Source organism: Cherax quadricarinatus, chromosome 65, assembly GCF_038502225.1.
Source record: "Cherax quadricarinatus isolate ZL_2023a chromosome 65, ASM3850222v1, whole genome shotgun sequence".
Taxonomy (NCBI): domain Eukaryota; kingdom Metazoa; phylum Arthropoda; class Malacostraca; order Decapoda; family Parastacidae; genus Cherax; species Cherax quadricarinatus.
In genome coordinates, this window is record NC_091356.1 from 14,189,762 (window position 1) to 14,208,734 (window position 18,973).

The 18,973-nt window shown below is 40.0% G+C and overlaps 1 protein-coding gene across 6 annotated transcripts in view; it reads right to left on the reverse strand.

The window, feature by feature from the left end:
- Positions 1 to 17,451, reverse strand: part of LOC128700547 (ATPase family gene 2 protein homolog B) — an 82,383-nt gene extending 64,932 nt beyond the window's left edge. The window contains exons 1-3 of one of the 6 annotated variants that reach the window (XM_070098966.1): positions 17,302 to 17,446; positions 1,496 to 1,642; positions 616 to 1,346 (exon numbers count right to left, since the gene is read on the reverse strand). In XM_070098966.1, coding sequence (XP_069955067.1) covers positions 616 to 1,333 — 718 coding nt within the window. In that variant the 5' untranslated portion in view covers positions 1,334 to 1,346; positions 1,496 to 1,642; positions 17,302 to 17,446. Of the gene's footprint in view, positions 1 to 615; positions 1,347 to 1,495; positions 1,643 to 17,058; positions 17,262 to 17,301 lie in introns of those variants that run through there. The other 5 variants (XM_053793810.2, XM_070098965.1, XM_070098970.1 and 2 more) reach the window with 5 other exon arrangements.
- Positions 17,452 to 18,973: the final 1,522 nt, after the last annotated feature.

Here is an 18,973-nt window from a genome sequence, read left to right on the forward strand (position 1 = left end):
AAAAAAAAAATCAAACATACAAGAAAGTGGTGAGGAAAGAACAGGGTCTTGTTCTAAGGAATTTCCAAACTTACTCCGATTAAAATTACTCTATCAGTTCTGAAGACTACTGTAAATTAAACACTGAAGGATGCTAAATACATTAATTCAGTGGTCTGTGTAATTCTTCCAGGTAGCCCCCAAAAATTCTTATACAGTCCTGTATTTACCTGCATCTCACTGTCATATCTAAATCATCACTTTAGTAATAATGATTTTGTGAACATTCTTAAGTGTAATAAGTATTTTTCATTCATATTTTTAACCCGTAAACGGTCCAAGCACATCTACGCTCACATGCATAGTGCTCCGAAAGTAGATCCACATTTTTTTACATATTTTCAAATATATATATAAAAAAAAAAAAAAAAAAAAAAATCAAAGTTTTTTACACATTTTCAAACGTTAAAAAAAAAAAAAGATCTACTTTTTTTACATACTAACAAATGTTGAAAAAATGTATATATACGTTTGGACCGTTTACGGGTTAAAATATATACAGGTTACTGTATTGTAAATGGATGCTGTATAGCTATTTGAAAACAGGAAAATAGATATGGCTCAGTGCTATCTTACCTGAGGGATATGTAACTCCTGCTCTGTTAAACTGCTCTTTTCTCATCCAAGGTTCCACGATTATTCTTCGGAGATAAGCCAAAATTTTATCCAGTCCACCCAAACTCACAGTATTATGCACTGTCATCCTACGTCTGTCCTCACTCTCAACTCCACTAAGATTAATAATAGTGTTTGTAGCAACGACACCAACTTCATGGGAAGACAGTGAACATTTTACAATTATCACCTGGGAAATACCTAATAGTTCTCCCAAAGGATTTTTTCGACAGTTAATATTGCTTTTATTAACAACACCATACAGTTTAAGCAATTCCCTAAGGGAGTCTTTGAAGCACTGTTTATTTTTTCTATATTTAAGCACATCTTCAACTGTATTTAAAATAACAGTGACATCAATATCTTTAATAGGTGCAAACTTCAATGCTGATATTTGAAAAGAACTGATTGTATAGTTTCCAGTTATTAAAGATGTGGCTGAACTTGTCATTCCCATGTAGACACAGTTACAAGCTATCACTTGAAAGCCTACATCACTGCAAGTATCCATCACAGGCACTGCACGGCAGATGAGACAAATGCCACTTGTGAGACTTAATTTCATATACCCACCAACCGTTCCTTTAACACCAAGCAAAAGGGGACTTGGTATGAGGCACTGCTGTATATCTCCTGGTCCATAACTCTCAACTGAAGCCAGGAAAACAGACTCTTCCATCTCAGATACAATTCTGAAAGAATACTGAAATAAATTACAGTATTCATGCACAGTATATTTGTCATGTATCATAGCCACATTATTATTACTGTCATTACTATTATTTTTAACTAAACAGCCATTTTCTGCCAAGACAGGGTAACCCAAAGCAAACATATTTACCATCATTCACTAATAGGGGGATGTGATAAACTCAGAGAAGTTGTATAACTCCTGGAGAATAAGAGGCAATCAGGTTCGGTCCAGGGAAAGGGAGGTCTGGTCAAATTCCTTTGATCAAGATATCCTCACCAGCATCAAGGAACCTCCCTTAAGAGAATAAGAGGAGTAAATGAAATGTAATACAGTACTGTACAGTGCTTTGTGGGTTTCGTACAATGGACCCTTGGTTTTCGTCCGGTGAGGAAATCGTACAATTTGGATTTCAAGCACCTTTTTTGGCAAAATTTTCCCCCGGGATTCGTACATCAGCTTGGAAATCGTCTGTCTTAGACGCGTCCACTCGCCCAAGGCACCGCTTATCATACATACCAGACTCAATCTGCCTCTGTCTCTCATTGAGTTAGCAATACTCCGTGCATTCATCTATTGTTTTTTGTGCTTGTTTACTGAGTGTGACTGTGAAATAAGCCACAATGGGGCCACCATGGGGCCAAAGAAAGTTCAGTGTGAGCCCTTTGGTAAAGGTGAGAAACACGATAGAATTCAAGAAAGAACTTGCAGATAATTGTGGCTAGAATGTGTCCAAGAGAAGGATTTTGAAGGGTTCGAGGCAGACCCTGACAACCCAACATCTGTTGTGGAATCTATTGTGACTTTGGGGAAGTCCATGGGGTTGGATGTGAGTGGCCAGGATGTGGAAGAGTTGGTGGATGACCACAGGGAAGAGCTAACCACTGAAGAGTTTCAAAACCTTCAACTGGAACAGCAACAAATCGCAGCTGAGGAAATTGCTTCAGAGAAGGAGGAAGAGAGTTTACCTGGAGTTTACCTGGAGAGAGTTCCTGGGGTCAATGCCCCCGCGGCCCGGTCTGTGACCAGGCCTCCTGGTGGATCAGAGCCTGATCAACCAGGCTGTTACTGCTGGCTGCATGCAAACCAACGTACGAGCCACAGCCCGGCTGATCAGGAACCGACTTTAGGTGCTTGTCCAGTGCCAGCTTGAAGACTGCCAGGGGTCTGTTGGTAATCCCCCTTATGTATGCTGGGAGGCAGTTGAACAGTTTCGGGCCCCTGACACTTATTGTATGGTCTCTTAACGTGCTAGTGACACCCCTGCTTTTCATTGGGGGGATGTTGCATCATCTGCCAAGTCTTTTGCTTTCGTAGTGAGTGATTTTCGTGTGCAAGTTCGGTACTAGTCCATCTAGGATGTATATAATCATGTATCTCTCCCGCCTGCGTTCCAGGGAATACAGGTTCAGGAACCTCAAGCGCTCCCAGTAATTGAGGTGTTTTATCTCCGTTATGCGTGCCGTGAAGGTTCTCTGTACATTTTCTAGGTCAGCAATTTCACCTGCCTTGAAAGGTAGAGAGAGGGAAGAATGTGTCTTCTTCAGTGATTAAGGACATTTGTGCAAAGTGGAGTGAGGTGCAAAGTTTTCCAGAGAATTATCACCCTAACAAAACTGTTGCAGGCTGTATCTGCAACATGTTCAATGACAATGTCTTGTCCCATTTTAGGCAAGTCTTAAAGAGATGCCAGAAACATGCCTCTCTGGACAGATTTTTTGTGTGACAGGTGCAGTGACTCTCAAGCTGGTCTTAGTGCCAGTAAAAGACAAAGCAGGGAAGCAATCCCGGATAGGGCTTTGATACCCGAAGTCCTTATGGAGCTGGAATCCCCTTCCAAACAATAACCTCAACTCCCATTTCCTCCTTGCCTTCTTCCATACACCAACAAAAGTCTTCAATAAAGGTATGCAATCTTCATTTATCATTAAAATTAGTCATTTACATTTATTCCTCATTCTTTACTGTACGTAAAACTATACTTATTCTCTATAAAATGTAATTTTTGTTAATATTTTTGGGTATCGGAAACGGATTAATTGGCTTTACATTATTTATGGGAAATATTACACTTCGGTTTTCGTCCATTTTGGATTTCATCTGACCTTCCGCAACGGATTAAGGAGAAAAACTCAGGGTATTACTGTACTTAGTTTCGATTGTGTATGTGCGTATATTATTATTATAAAAAAAAGTGTTAAACCTACAAGGGTTTTATATATATATATATATATATATATATATATATATATATATATATATATATATATATATATATATATATATATATATATATATATATATATATATATTTATATATAAATATGCAATAAGATCACAGTAAACAGGTGATTTCAGAATATGCAAAACAACCACTCTGAAAGAATAGAGAAATTCCAAGCGCTTTCGTGACTACTCACATTATCAAGGAACTATGAAAGTAAAGCATCCAAGGAAGCTATATAAGGGGTCTGGCCAGCACCTCACAATCAGATCCCACAACGGTTAAACACATGACGCGTGCCGACCCAACTTGGATAGGTCCTTTGCACAACTCACCCACAAACTATTCTACCCAAGAAAATTTAAAAATTATTATTTGTCCAGTGTATTATTAAATTCTTCCCAAATTCTATTAATTATAAATGGATCTAATTTATATAAACCAAAGGAAATATTCATATTATTGTCAAAACTGCTTTTTATGAAACAAGATTCAATTATATTCCTGTCGACCATGGACTTGCTTGATACTACTTTCTCAACTTTTTGAAAATCAATTGTAAGAGATTTTAACCATCCAATTGATTTTCAAAAAGTTGAGAAAGTAGTATCAAGCAAGTCCATGGTCGACAGGAATATAATTGAATCTTGTTTCATAAAAAGCAGTTTTGACAATAATATGAATATTTCCTTTGGTTTATATAAATTAGATCCATTTATAATTAATAGAATTTGGGAAGAATTTAATAATACACTGGACAAATAATAATTTTTAAATTTTCTTGGGTAGAATAGTTTGTGGGTGAGTTGTGCAAAGGACCTATCCAAGTTGGGTCGGCGCGCGTCACGTGTTTAACCGTTGTGGGATCTGATTGTGAGGTGCTGGCCAGACCCCTTATATAGCTTCCTTGGATGCTTTACTTTCATAGTTCCTTGATAATGTGAGTAGTCACGAAAGCGCTTGGAATTTCTCTATTCTTTCAGAGTGGTTGTTTTGCATATACAGTGGACCCCCGGTTAACGATTTTAATCCGTGCAAGAGGGCTCATCGTTATGCGAAATAATCGTTATGCGAATGAATTTTCCCCATAAGAAATAATGGAAATAAAATTAATCCGTGCAAGACGCCCAAAAGTATGAAAAAAAATTTTTTTTACCACATGAAATGTTAATTTTAATACACACAAACTGAAAAAGGCATGCACAATTAAATGACACTTACTTTTATTGAAGATCTGGTGATGATTGATGGGATGGGAGGAGGGGAGAGAGTGTGTTAGTGTTTAGAAGGGGAATCCCCTTCCATTAGGACTTGAGGTAGTAAGTCCTTTTCTGGGGTTACTTCCCTTCTTCTTTTAATGCCACTAGGGCCAGCTTCAGAGTCACTGGACTTCTTTCGCACAAGATATCTGTCCATAGTGGCCTGTACCTCTCGTTCCTTTATGACTTGCCTAAAGTGTTTCACAACATTGTCAGTGTAATAATCACCAGCACGGCTTGCAATAGCTGTGTGAGGGTGATTTTCATCCATGAAGGTTTGCACTTCAAGCCACTTAGCACAGATTTCCTTTATCTTTGTAGTAGGCAACTTCTTCAATTTCTCTCTCCCCTCCTCTGAACCAGTTTCCTCAGGTCTGGCCTCTTGCTCTTGAAGTTGATCTATCAGCTCATCAGTGGTTAGTTCTTCATTGTCCTCCTCCACCAACTCTTCCACATCCTCCCCACTAACCTCCAACCCCAAGGACTTTCCCAATGCCACAATGGATTCCTCAACTGGCACAGGATTCTCAGGGTTAGCCTCAAACCCTTCAAAATCCCTTTTGTCTACACATTCTGGCCACAGTTTCTTCCAAGCAGAGTTCAAGGTCCTCTTTGTCACTTCCTCCCAAGCCTTACCTATAAGGTTTACACAATTGAGGATATTAAAGTGATCTCTCCAAAACTCTCTTAGAGTCAGTTGAGTTTCTGAGGTCATTACAAAGCACCTTTCAAACAGAGCTTTTGTGTACAGTTTCTTGAAGTTGGAAATAACCTGCTGGTCCATGGGCTGCAGGAGAGGAGTGGTATTAGGAGGCAAAAACTTCACCTTAATGAAGCTCATGTCCCCATAAAGTCGCTCTGCCACGTCTGTAGGATGACCAGGGGCATTGTCTAACACCAGGAGGCACTTAAGTTCTAATTTCTTTTCAGTTAGGTAATTTTTCACATTGGGGGCAAATGCATGGTGTAACCAGTTATAGAAAAATTCCCTAGTGACCCATGCCTTACTGTTTGCCCTCCACAGCACACACAAATTATCCTTGAGGACATTCTTTTGCCTGAACGCTCTGGGAGTTTCAGAGTGATACACTAATAAAGGCTTCACTTTGCAATCACCAGTAGCATTGGCACACATCAACAAAGTAAGCCTGTCTTTCATAGGCTTATGTCCTGGGAGTGCCTTTTCCTCCTGAGTAATGTAGGTCCTGCTTGGCATTTTCTTCCAGAACAGGCCTGTTTCATCACAATTAAACACTTGTTCAGGTTTCAGTCCTTCAGTTTCTATGTACTCCTTGAATTCCTGCACATATTTTTCAGCCGCTTTGTGGTCCGAACTGGCAGCCTCACCATGCCTTATCACACTATGGATGCCACTACGCTTCTTAAATCTCTCAAACCAACCTTTGCTGGCCTTAAATTCACTCACATCATCACTAGTTGCAGGCATTTTTTTAATTAAATCCTCATGCAACTTCCTAGCCTTTTCACATATGATCGCTTGAGAGACGCTATCTCCTGCTATCTGTTTTTCATTTATCCACACCAATAAGAGTCTCTCAACATCTTCCATCAATTGCGATCTTTGTTTCGAAAACACAGTTGAACCTTTGGCAAGAACAGCTTCCTTGATTGTCTTTCTGGTGCCCACAATAGTAGCGATGGTTGATTGGGGTTTCTTGTACAGCTTGACTAGGTCGGCTATACGCACTCCACTTTCATACTTATCAATTATCTCTTTCTTCATCTCTATAGTAATTCTTACCCTTTGAGGTGTAGGGTTGGCACTAGAAGCTTTCTTGGGGCCCATGGTCACTTATTTTCCAGAAACAGCACCGAAAATACTGTAATAATACGAAATATTCCGAGTGTATGCTTGGATGTTACCGCGGAGGCTGGCTGGTAAACAATGGGACGGAGCGGCACATGTGAGGCTGGCTGAGGGCACATTGGACGCGTCTCGGACGAAAATCGGTATGCGGGTTTTTAATCGGTATGCGCGGCAAAATTTTTGCGATAAAAGTAATCGTTATGCGGAAAAATCGCTATGTGATGCCATCGTTATGCGGGGGTCCACTGTATAAATATATATATATACACACACACACACACACACACACACACACACACACACACAGGAAGTATTTCTTCAGTCATAGAGTAGTCAAGCCGTGGAATAGCCTAGAAAGTGAAGTAGTGGAGGCGGGAACCATACATAGTTTTAAGGCGAGGTATGATAAAGCTCATGGAGCAGGGAGAGAGAGGACCTAGTAGCAATCAGTGAAGAGGCGGGGTCAGGAGCTATGAATCGACCCCTGCAACCACAAATAGGTGAGTACAAATAGGTGAGTACACACACACACAGAGGTCCACCATCACAAATCCGGCATCAATGGGACCTGTAGTGTGCCGGATTACCGAGTTTGCCGGATTACAGAGTGGTTAGGTTAGAATACACTTAATAAAATTAACCAACTTGACTTACACAAAGTTCATTGAACATCGGCAAAAATCGAACACTTCCGCTACTTTGAGCTCAATTTCAAGGTACTTTTCATCATGAAAGCAATCAAAATCATATCTATTTCTGTAATATATCTCCCATTCTATCAAATGAGACCACAAAAACGAGAATACAACCATAAGAACTATACGAAAATATACCACTAAGGGGCAGCTAATAGCTGAGAAGTGAATTCCATTAATTATCGTCCGACTTTTTTTTTTGTGTTATCCTAGGTTCTCTACACGTATGCTGCTATGTATGATTATCAATGTAGAGAAAATAGCTTTTTTGTTTCAGTTTTATGGTGCATTACGAGTGTATATCACAGTTAGCCCTGTGCTATACTCCGCTTTCTCTAATATAAGCCCCAAGGGCAGGGATAGGAGAATGGTACTTGTATACCATATCCTCTTCATACCTCCGTCGATCCACTCGGTATTATGCCAAATATTATTCATTCTAAAGTTTTACAATGTTTTTGTTATTTATATTTTTTATTATGTCATAAAAGATCAGCTGTGATAGGTAAATAAGCTGTAGTGCAGATATTAGCGTAATAATAAAGCATATTCCCCTTCATCACGAGACTGAGCTCATGGCAACCGACAGTGGCTTCAAAGCCACCTTATCTTTTATGGACAGTGTACTGTGTAGGTGCTTTACACAATGAGAAACACTTCTTTTATTCATTGAAACTATGGCTAGGGCTAAAAATAAGGAGGTTATAACAATAAATGGAGAAAAATAAATTGGAGCAACTTATGCAGCAAGCAGCGCCACCAAACAGTACCAGGAGGTTGGTGTGGCGACCCTGGAAATTTGAAATTATGCTAGCCAAAATTAGTGCCGAATAACTGAAGGAACCGAATAACTGTTTGCCGGATTTGTGATGGCGAACCACCTGTGTATATATATATATATATATATATATATATATATATATATATATATATATATATATATATATATATATATATAGATATAGACATAGAGATAGATATACATGTATATATATATATATGTATACATATATGTATATATATAGGTACACCTACCATCTGACTTACGGCCTGCTCGACTTACGACCACTCGACTTACGACCGTGCTTTTTATGCCAAATTTCTGGGAAATAAACAACTATTTGTGTTGTACAAAGTGTTTATCCTAAACCTTACAGTATAAAATACAGTACTAACAGCATAAAAAGTACAGTAAAACATGAAATACCAAAATAAAACAATAAAATAAAGTCATTATAAAAATGTTTTGTTGATATTCAGTAGTAAAGTTCGACTTACGACCATTTCGACTTACAACCGGTTTCTCGGAACCGAACTCGGTCGTAAGTCGGATGGTAAGTGTATATATATATGTATACATATGTATATATATATATATATGTATATATATATATATATATATATATATATATATATATATATATATATATATATATATATATATAGATATATATATATATATGTATACTATATATATACTATATATGTATATACAGTGGACCCCCGCATAACGTTCACCTCCGAATGCGACCAATTATGTAAGTGTATTTATGTAAGTGCGTTTGTACGTGTATGTTTGGGGGTCTGAAATGGACTTATCTACTTCACAATATTCCTTATGGGAACAAATTCGGTCAGTACTGGCACCTGAGCATACTTCTGGATTGAAAAAATATCGTTAACCGGGGTCCACTGTATATATATATATATATATATATATATATATATATATATATATGTATATATATATATATATATATATATATATATATATATATATATACATATATACCTGGAGTTTACCTGGAGAGAGTTTCGGGGGTCAATGCCCCCGCGGCCCGGTCTGTGACCAGGCCTCCTGGTGGATCAGCGCCTGATCAACCAGGCTGTTGCTGCTGGCTGCACGCAAACCAACGTACGAGCCACAGCCCGGCTGATCAGGAACTGACTTTAGGTGCTTGTCCAGTGCCAGCTTGAAGACTGCCAGGGGTCTGTTGGTAATCCCCCTTATGTGTGCTGGGAGGCAGTTGAACAGTCTCGGGCCCCTGACACTTATTGTATGGTCTCTTAACGTGCTAGTGACACCCCTGCTTTTCATTGGGGGGATGGTGCATCGTCTGCCGAGTCTTTTGCTTTCGTAGTGAGTGATTTTCGTGTGCAAGTTCGGTACTAGTCCCTCTAGGATTTTCCAGGTGTATATAATCATGTATCTCTCCCTCCTGCGTTCCAGGGAATACAGGTTTAGAAACCTCAAGCGCTCCCAGTAATTGAGGTGTTTTATCTCCGTTATGCGCGCCGTGAAAGTTCTCTGTACATTTTCTAGGTCGGCAATTTCACCTGCCTTGAAAGGTGCTGTTAGAGTGCAGCAATATTCCAGCCTAGATAGAACAAGTGACCTGAAGAGTGTCATCATGGGCTTGGCCTCCCTAGTTTTAAAGGTTCTCATTATCCATCCTGTCATTTTTCTAGCAGATGCGATTGATACAATGTTATGGTCCTTGAAGGTGAGATCCTCCGACATAATCACTCCCAGGTCTTTGACGTTGGTGTTTCGCTCTATTTTGTGGCCAGAATTTGTTTTGTACTCTGATGAAGATTTAATTTCCTCATGTTTACCATATCTGAGTAATTGAAATTTCTCATCGTTGAACTTCATATTGTTTTCTGCAGCCCACTGAAAGATTTGGTTGATGTCCGCCTGGAGCCTTGCAGTGTCTGCAATGGAAGACACTGTCATGCAGATTCGGGTGTCATCTGCAAAGGAAGACACGGTGCTGTGGCTGACATCCTTGTCTATGTCGAATATGAGGATGAGGAACAAGATGGGAGCTAGTACTGTGCCTTGTGGAACAGAGCTTTTCACCGTAGCTGCCTCGGACTTTACTCTGTTGACGACTACTCTCTGTGTTCTGTTAGTGAGGAAATTATAGATCCATCGACCGACTTTTCCTGTTATTCCTTTAGCGCGCATTTTGTGCGCTATTACGCCATGGTCACACTTGTCGAAGGCTTTTGCAAAGTCTGTATATATTACATCTGCATTCTTTTTGTCTTCTAGTGCATTTAGGACCTTGTCGTAGTGATCCAGTAGTTGAGACAGACAGGAGCGACCTGTTCTAAACCCATGTTGCCCTGGGTTGTGTAACTGATGGGTTTCTAGATGGGTGGTGATCTTGCTTCTTAGGACCCTTTCAAAGATTTTTATGATATGGGATGTTAGTGCTATTGGTCTGTAGTTCTTTGCTGTTGCTTTACTGCCCCCTTTGTGGAGTGGGGCTATGTCTGTTGTTTTTAGTAACTGAGGGACGACCCCCGTGTCCATGCTCCCTCTCCATAGGATGGAAAAGGCTCGTGATAGGGGCTTCTTGCAGTTCTTGATGAACACAGAGTTCCATGAGTCTGGCCCTGGGGCAGAGTGCATGGGCATGTCATTTATCGCCTGTTCGAAGTCATTTGGCGTCAGGATAACATCAGATAGGCTTGTGTTAATCAAATTTTGTGGCTCTCTCATAAAAAATTCATTTTGATCTTCGACTCTCAGTCTGGTTAGCGGCTTGCTAAAAACTGAGTCATATTGGGACTTGAGTAGCTCACTCATTTCCTTGCTGTCATCTGTGTAGGACCCATCTTGTTTAAGTAGGGGCCCAATACTGGGCGTTGTTCTCGATTTTGATTTGGCATAGGAGAAGAAATACTTTGGGTTTCTTTCGATTTCATTTATAGCTTTTAGTTCTTCCCGCGATTCCTGACTCCTAAAGGATTCTTTTAGCTTAAGTTCGATGCTTGCTATTTCTCTGACCAGTGTCTCCCTGCGCATTTCAGATATATTAACCTCTTTTAGCCGCTCTGTTATTCTTTTCCGTCGCCTGTAAAGGGAGCGCCTGTCTCTTTCTATTTTACATCTACTCCTCCTTTTTCTTAGAGGAATAAGCCTTGTGCATACATCGAGTGCCACCGAGTTAATCTGTTCTAGGCATAAGTTTGGGTCTGTGTTGCTTAGTATATCTTCCCAGCTTATATCGGTTAGGACTTGGTTTACTTGGTCCCACTTTATGTTTTTGTTATTGAAGTTGAATTTGGTGAATGCTCCCTCGTGACTAGTCTCATTTTGTCGGTCTGGGGCTCCTCGCATACATGTCTGAACCTCAATTATGTTGTGATCTGAGTATATTGTTTTTGATATGGTGACATTTCTTATCAGATCATCATTGTTAGTGAATATGAGGTCTATATATATATATAATATATATATATATATATATATATATATATATATATATATATATACAGTGGACCCCGGTTAACGATATTTTTTCAATCCAGAAGTATGCTCAGGTGCCAGTACTGACCGAATTTGTTCCCATAAGGAATATTGTGAAGTAGATTAGTCCATTTCAGACCCACAAACATAAACGTACAAACGCACTTACATAAATACACTTACATACTTGGTCGCATTCGGAGGTGAACGTTATGCGGGGGTCCACTGTATATACATATATAGTATATATATAGTATACATATATATATATATATACATATATATATATATATATATATATATATATATATATATATATATATATATATATATATATATATATATACATATATACATATATATATACACCTACCATCCGACTTACGACCGAGTTCGGTTCCGAGAAACCGGTTGTAAGTCAAAATGGTTGTAAGTCGAACTTTACTACTGAATATCAACAAAACATTTTTATAATGACTTTATTTTATTGTTTTATTTTGGTATTTCATGTTTTACTGTACTTTTTATGCTGTTAGTACTGTATTTTATACTGTAAGGTTTAGGATAAACACTTTGTACAACACAAATAGTTGTTTATTTCCCAGAAATTTGGCATAAAAAGCACGGTCGTAAGTCGAGTGGTCGTAAGTCGAGCAGGCCGTAAGTCAGATGGTAGGTGTACCTATATATATACATATATGTATACATATATATATAGGTATTCGACGCATTATATCGCAAAAAATTTTCCTCGGTATTCGATTGAAAACCTGGTACGTATTCGATATGAATCATACGAGACCTGTCCACATGTGGCCTGAACTGCCCCTTGTGTGCCAGTGTTTACAAGCCAGCCAGTGTGCACGCATCTAAGGATACATTCGGTACATTCCATATTATCCATATTATCACTGTGTTTGGTGCTTGTTTCTGCAAAATAAGTCACCATGGGCCCCAAGAAAGCTTCTAGTGCCAACCCTGTGGTAAAAAGGGTGAGAATTAGTATGGAAATTAAGAAAGATTTTGAAGGGTTTGGGGCTAACCCTGAGAAGCCTATACCAGTTGTGGAATACATTGTGCCTACTTCAAAAATTAAGGAAATGTGTGCACAGTGGGTTGAAGTGCAAACCTTTATGGATGAAAATCACCCTAACACAGCTATTACAATGACAATGTTGTGGCCCATTTTAGACAAATCGTAAAGGAACGGGAGGTACAGGGCTCTATGGACAGATCTGTTGTGCGACAGAGGTCCAGTGACTCTCAAGCTGGTCCTAGTGGCATTAAAAGAAGAAGGGAAGTAACCCTGGAAAAGGACTTGCTACCTCAAGTCCTAATGGAAGGGGATTCCCCTTCTAAACACTAACACCTCTCCCCTCCTTCCATCCCATCAATCATCACCAGATCTTCATTAAAAGTAAGTGTTAATTATTTTATTGTTATTGTAATTATTCTATTGTATTAAACTTAATATTTCATGTAGTAAAATTTTTTTTTCATACTTTTGGGTGTCTTGCACGGATTAATTTGATTTTCATTATTTCTTATGAGGAAAATTGATTCGGTTTTCGATATTATCGGTATTCGATGAGCTCTCAGGAACGGATTAATATCGAAGACTGGGGGTCCACTGTGTATGTATGTATGTATGTATGTATGTATGTATGTATGGATGTGTGTATATATATATATATATATATATATATATATATATATATATATATATATATATATATATATATATATATATATATATATATATATATATATACATGTATATATATATATACAGTGGATCCCCGGTTTGCAATATTAATCTGTTCCTGAGAGCTCATTGTAAACCAAAATTATCAAAAAGTGAATCAATTTTCCCCATAAGAAATAATGGAAATCAAATTAATCCGTGCAAGACACCCAAAAGTATGAAAAAATAAAAATTTTACGACATGAAATATTAAGTTTAATGCACACAAACTGAAGAAGACATGCACAGTTTGTAGTACTCTACTAACAATAGAATACATGACACTTACCTTTAATGAAGATCTGGTGATGATTGATGGGATGGGAGGAGGGGAGAGTGTCGAACTTATTGTTTAGAAGGGGAATCCCCTTCCATTAGGACTTGAGGTAGAAAGTCCTTTTTCCGGGGTTACTTCCCTTCTTCTTTTAATGCCACTAGGACCAGCTTGAGAGTCACTGGACTTCTATCGCACAACATATCTGTCCATAGAGGCCTGTACCTCTCGTTCCTTTATGACTTGCCTAAAGTGGTTCACAATAGTCATTGTACAGGTTGCCAACACGGTTTGCAGTAGCTGTGTCAGGGCGATTTTCATCAAAAAAGGTTTGCACTTTAAGCCACTTTGCACACATTTCCTTAATCTTTGAAGTAGGCAACTTCTTCAATTTCTCTATCCCCTCCTCTGAAGCAGTTTCCTCAGGTCTGGCCTCTTGTTGTTGAATATGATCTAGCAGCTCATCAGTGGTTAGTTCATCATTGTCCTCCTCCACCAACTCTTCCACATCCTCCCCACTAACCTCCAACCCCAAGGACTGCCCCAGTGCCACAATGGATTCCTCAACTGGCATAGAATTCCCAGGGTTAGCCTCAAACCCTTCAAAATCCCTTTTGTCTACACATTCTGGCCACAGTTTTTTCCAAGCAGAGTTCAAGGTCCTCTTAGTCACTCCCTCCCAAGCCTTACCTATAAGGTTTACACAATTGAGGATGCTAAAGTGATCTCTCCAAAACTCTCTTAGAGTCAATCGAGTGTCTGTGGTCACTACAAAGCACTTTTGAAACATAGCTTTCGTGTAGAGTTTTTTGAAGTTTGCAATGACCTGCTGGTCCATGGGCTGCAGGAGAGGAGTGGTATCAGGAGGCAAAAAATTTGACCTTAATGAAGCTCATGTCCCCAGAAAGTCACTCTGCCAAGTCTGAAGGATGACCAGGGGCACTGTCTAATACCAGGAGGCACTTAAGGTCCAATTTATTTTCCAGGAGGTAATTTTTCACAGTGGGGGCAAATGCATGGTGTAACCAGTCATAGAAAAGGTCTCTAGTGACCCATGCGTTACTGTTTGCCCTCCACATCACAAACAAATTAGCCTTGAGGACATTGTTTCTCCTGAACACTCTGGGAGTTTCAGAGTGATACACCAATAAAGGCTTCACTTTGCAATCACCACTAGCATTGGCACACATCAACAGAGTAAGCCTGTCTTTCATAGGCTTATGTCCTGGGAGTGCCTTTTCCTCCTGAGTAATGTAGGTCCTGCTTGACATTTTCTTCCAAAACAGGCCTGTTTCGTCGCAATTAAACACTTGTTCAGGTTTCACGTCTTCACTGTCTATGTAATCCTTGAATTCCTTCACATATTTTACATTTCCTTAATATCTTTTTTCAATTCCATACTAATTCTCACCCTTTGTACCTGAGGAATGACACTAGAAGCCTTTTTTGGGCCCATGGTGGCTTATTTGGCAGTTACAAGCACTAAAAACATTGGGATAATGTGAAATGTACCGAATGTATGCGTAGATGCGACCGCACTGGCTGGCTTGTAAACACTGGCACTGAGGCCACACGTGGGACGCGTCCCGGACGAATCACGTAAGGCGAGTTTTTTATCGTGAGGCGAGGCAAAATTTTTGCGTTCAAATGCTTTGTATGGCGGATTTAACATAACGCAATGCGTTCGTAAGGCGGGGGTCCACTGTATATTACTGAGAAACTTTTATTTCATTAAGTCAAATTAATTGAAATTTGATGTGAACTGTTTATTTTATCTGTAAATACAGTGGACCCCCGGTTAACGATATTTTTTCACTCCAGAAGTATGTTCAGGTGCCAGTACTGACTGAATTTGTTCCCATAAGGAATATTGTGAAGTAGATTAGTCCATTTCAGACCCCCAAACATACACGTACAAATGCACTTACATAAATACACTTACATAATTGGTCGCATTCGGAGGTGATCGTTATGCGGGGGTCCACTGTAATTGTGAATATCTGCACTTTTCTATGATGCTCTAACAGTCATACTCCAGCACAGTTATATCTCAGCAGAGCCACATACCAACACTCATACTAAACTGGAATTCCAGAGTGTGTACCTCGACCGAGACAGAACACAAGAGGAAAGGAGGGTACTGAAAGAGTGCAAAAAACGTTAGGAGGATTGGGAGGAAGAGACAAAGAGAAGCAGAATAACCCAGACATGTACATATACATATACAAGGATAGACTCTGAAGTGTCCCTGTTTGCAGATGATGTGAAGCTAATGAGGATTAAATTGGATGAGGATCAGGCAGGACTACAAAGAGACCTGGATAGGCTGGACACGTGGTCCAGGAACTGGCTTCTTGATTTCAACCCTGCCAAATGCAAAGTCATGAAGATTGGGGAAGGGCAAAGAAGACCGCAGACAGAGTATAGGCTAGGTGGACAAAGGCTGCAAACCTCACTCAAGGAGAAAGATCTTGGGGTGACCATAACATCAAGCACGTCTCCCAAGGCACACATCAACCAGATAACGACTGCAGCATATGGGCGCCTGGCAAACCTGAGAATAGCGTTCCGATACCTTAGTAAGGAATTGTTCAAGACACTGTACACTGTGTACGTCAGGCCCATACTGGAGTATGCAGCACCAGTTTGGAACCCGCACCTGGTCAAGTACATCAGGAAATTAGAGAAAGTACAAAGGTTTGCAACAAGGATAGCTTCGGAGCCCAGGGTAATGTCCTATGAAGAAAGGTTGAGGGAAATTGGACTGACAACACTGGAGGACAGAAGGGTCAGGGGAGACATGATAACAACTCACAATATAATGCATGGAATAGACAAGGTGGACAGAGATAGAATGTTCCAGAGAGGGGACACAGAAAGAAGGGGTCACAACTGGAAGCCGAAGACTCAGACGAGTCACAGGGATGTTAAGAAGTATTTCTTCAGTCATAGAGTCGTCAGGAAGTGGAATAGCCTAGCAAGTGAAGTAGTGGAGGCAGGAACCATACATAGCTTTAAGACAAGGTATGACAAGAGGCGGGGCCAGGAGCTGAGTCTCGACCCCTGCAACCACAATTAGGTGAGTACTAGTAAGTAAAAGTTTACTGAGGTAGAGGTGGCCTGGTAGGCAACGCTCTCCCTTCACATGCTGAGTGACCGTGGTTGGATCCCCGGCACGGGTGGAAAAATTGGATGTGTTTCCTTGCACATGTTGTCCTGTTCACCTAGCAAGGAAGTAGGTACCTGGGTGTTAGTCGACTTGTGGGTCGCATCCTGGGGAACAAATTTAAGGACCACAATGGAAATAAGACAGGCAGTCCCTTGATGACGCGCTGACTTTCTTGGGTCATGTTGGGTGACAAACCCTCCCGGGTTAAAAATCCCAACAAAATCTTATCACTTATCATACATAGTAACGTGTAAATTACCTAAGATAACCCAACACAAGCCTTACTTCTTTCTTTGTTTGGTTTATCAGGGCCACTGACAGCACAAGCTGTAGCGAGCCCGACTTCTCGATGGTACCAGGAAAAATTGTTGCCCAAGGCTGGGCGATGAGAGAAAAGGAACAAAAATTCCTTTGTAAACAGAGATAGAAACTTGAAGTTTCCAATTAGATCCAGTGGACGCCCTTGTCAAGCCCCAGCAGAGAGGGACGCCCACACACCCACCTGAGTTCAGTAACCGGCTTCTCACCAAAGACCGTTAAAGAATTTTCCACATAGCGGAAAAAATGGAGAGCGTATGACAGAGCTGCGGCAAACAGACTGGGAACAATTTGTCAATGGTCTCAATGCTCACACCCCACTTAGCCGGGCATGGAGGGACATAAATAGAATTAAGGGTAACAGAACTGGGCAGATCGCGCACCCTCATCCCTTGCATAGGGCGAATGAGTTAGTCAGTGCTTGGGCTGCTACATCTAGCTATGACAGTCTTCCCAGTACCACACAGGCGAAATTAATGGACAAACATGATGCAAGGGAGAGACTTGTTTGCTTTATGCTCAGCAAGGCAGATGACTGCAACATTCCTTTCACTAATTATGAACTTGATGCAGCACTAACTAAGGGCAACTCCACGTCGCCTGGGGAGGATGGTATTACTTACAACATACTCAGATTGCTGTGTCGAGTACCAGGTAATCCTTTACTTGAATTATATAACATGAGTTATGTCACTGGGGAGCTCCCTAAATCATGGACCAATAGCCTCATTATTCCCATTCCGAAGCCCAATCAACAAAACTCATTTCGCCCAATATTCCTTACTAGCTGCTTGTGTAAAACATTCGAAAGGATGATTCTTAATCGTCTTATGCACAGAATTAAGGAATTCTTGTCACCCCGGTTGCATGGCTTCATGCATGGAAGGAGTGTGCATCATTGCATTACCACCTTTCTCACTCTGCACACTGACAGCTCATACACTACGTTCCTTGACCTTAATTAAATCCGCTTTTGATGTAGCCAACCGACATGTAATCATTAGTGAACTTAGTAAGTAAGTAAGTAAGTAAGTAAATTTATTCAGGTATACACAATACAGTTACATAGAATTATCATACATAGCAGCATATGTGTAGAGAACCTAGGATAACCCAAAAAAGTCAGACAGAGTGACTTATTTCCATTGGGGTCCTTTTACCTTATTATTATAATATAAAGGTTATAATATTTTCTTATTATTCTACAATGAAGATAACATCTTATTATCATACTAAAAAGACTATCTACTACCCGAGGGTCATTAAGACTATCTACAATACGAGGGTCATTACTAGGGATAAGGTAAAATTTACACGTATTTTAGCTAAAAAATAGAAAATCATTCCCCTCCCTTTCTGTTGCTTCATTCATCAGACACTTTTTGGCACTCTTCTTGAACTGGTTCAAGCTATGACTGGCCTTGACATTTGTGGGTAGTCTGTTCCATTCCTTTATTGCTGTACAATAAAAAGTGTTTGAAGCCTGGCCACTGACTGTGGGTACTACAAAGTTGTGCTCTCTCCCCCTAGTACTATGATTGCTTTGGTTCCCAACCTTGCCAGAATGGATGTTGGAGGATGGCTTCTCCGCTGGATTAAAGGTTACCTGTCCAACAGAAAGTCGTCTGTGTTGTTCCAGGGACATAGAAGTGTAACTAAAGATTTTAAATTAGGAACCCCACAGGGAGGTGTGCTTAGTCCCACCCTTTTCATCATTTTGATTAATGCCTTACTTAATGCCATGCCTAGCCAGCCCCATCATTATATGGTTAGTTTTGCTGATGACATAATGATTCACACCACCGGATTCTCCAACACCCAAAACATTCTTAATCATGTACTAGCCTCGTGTCAGG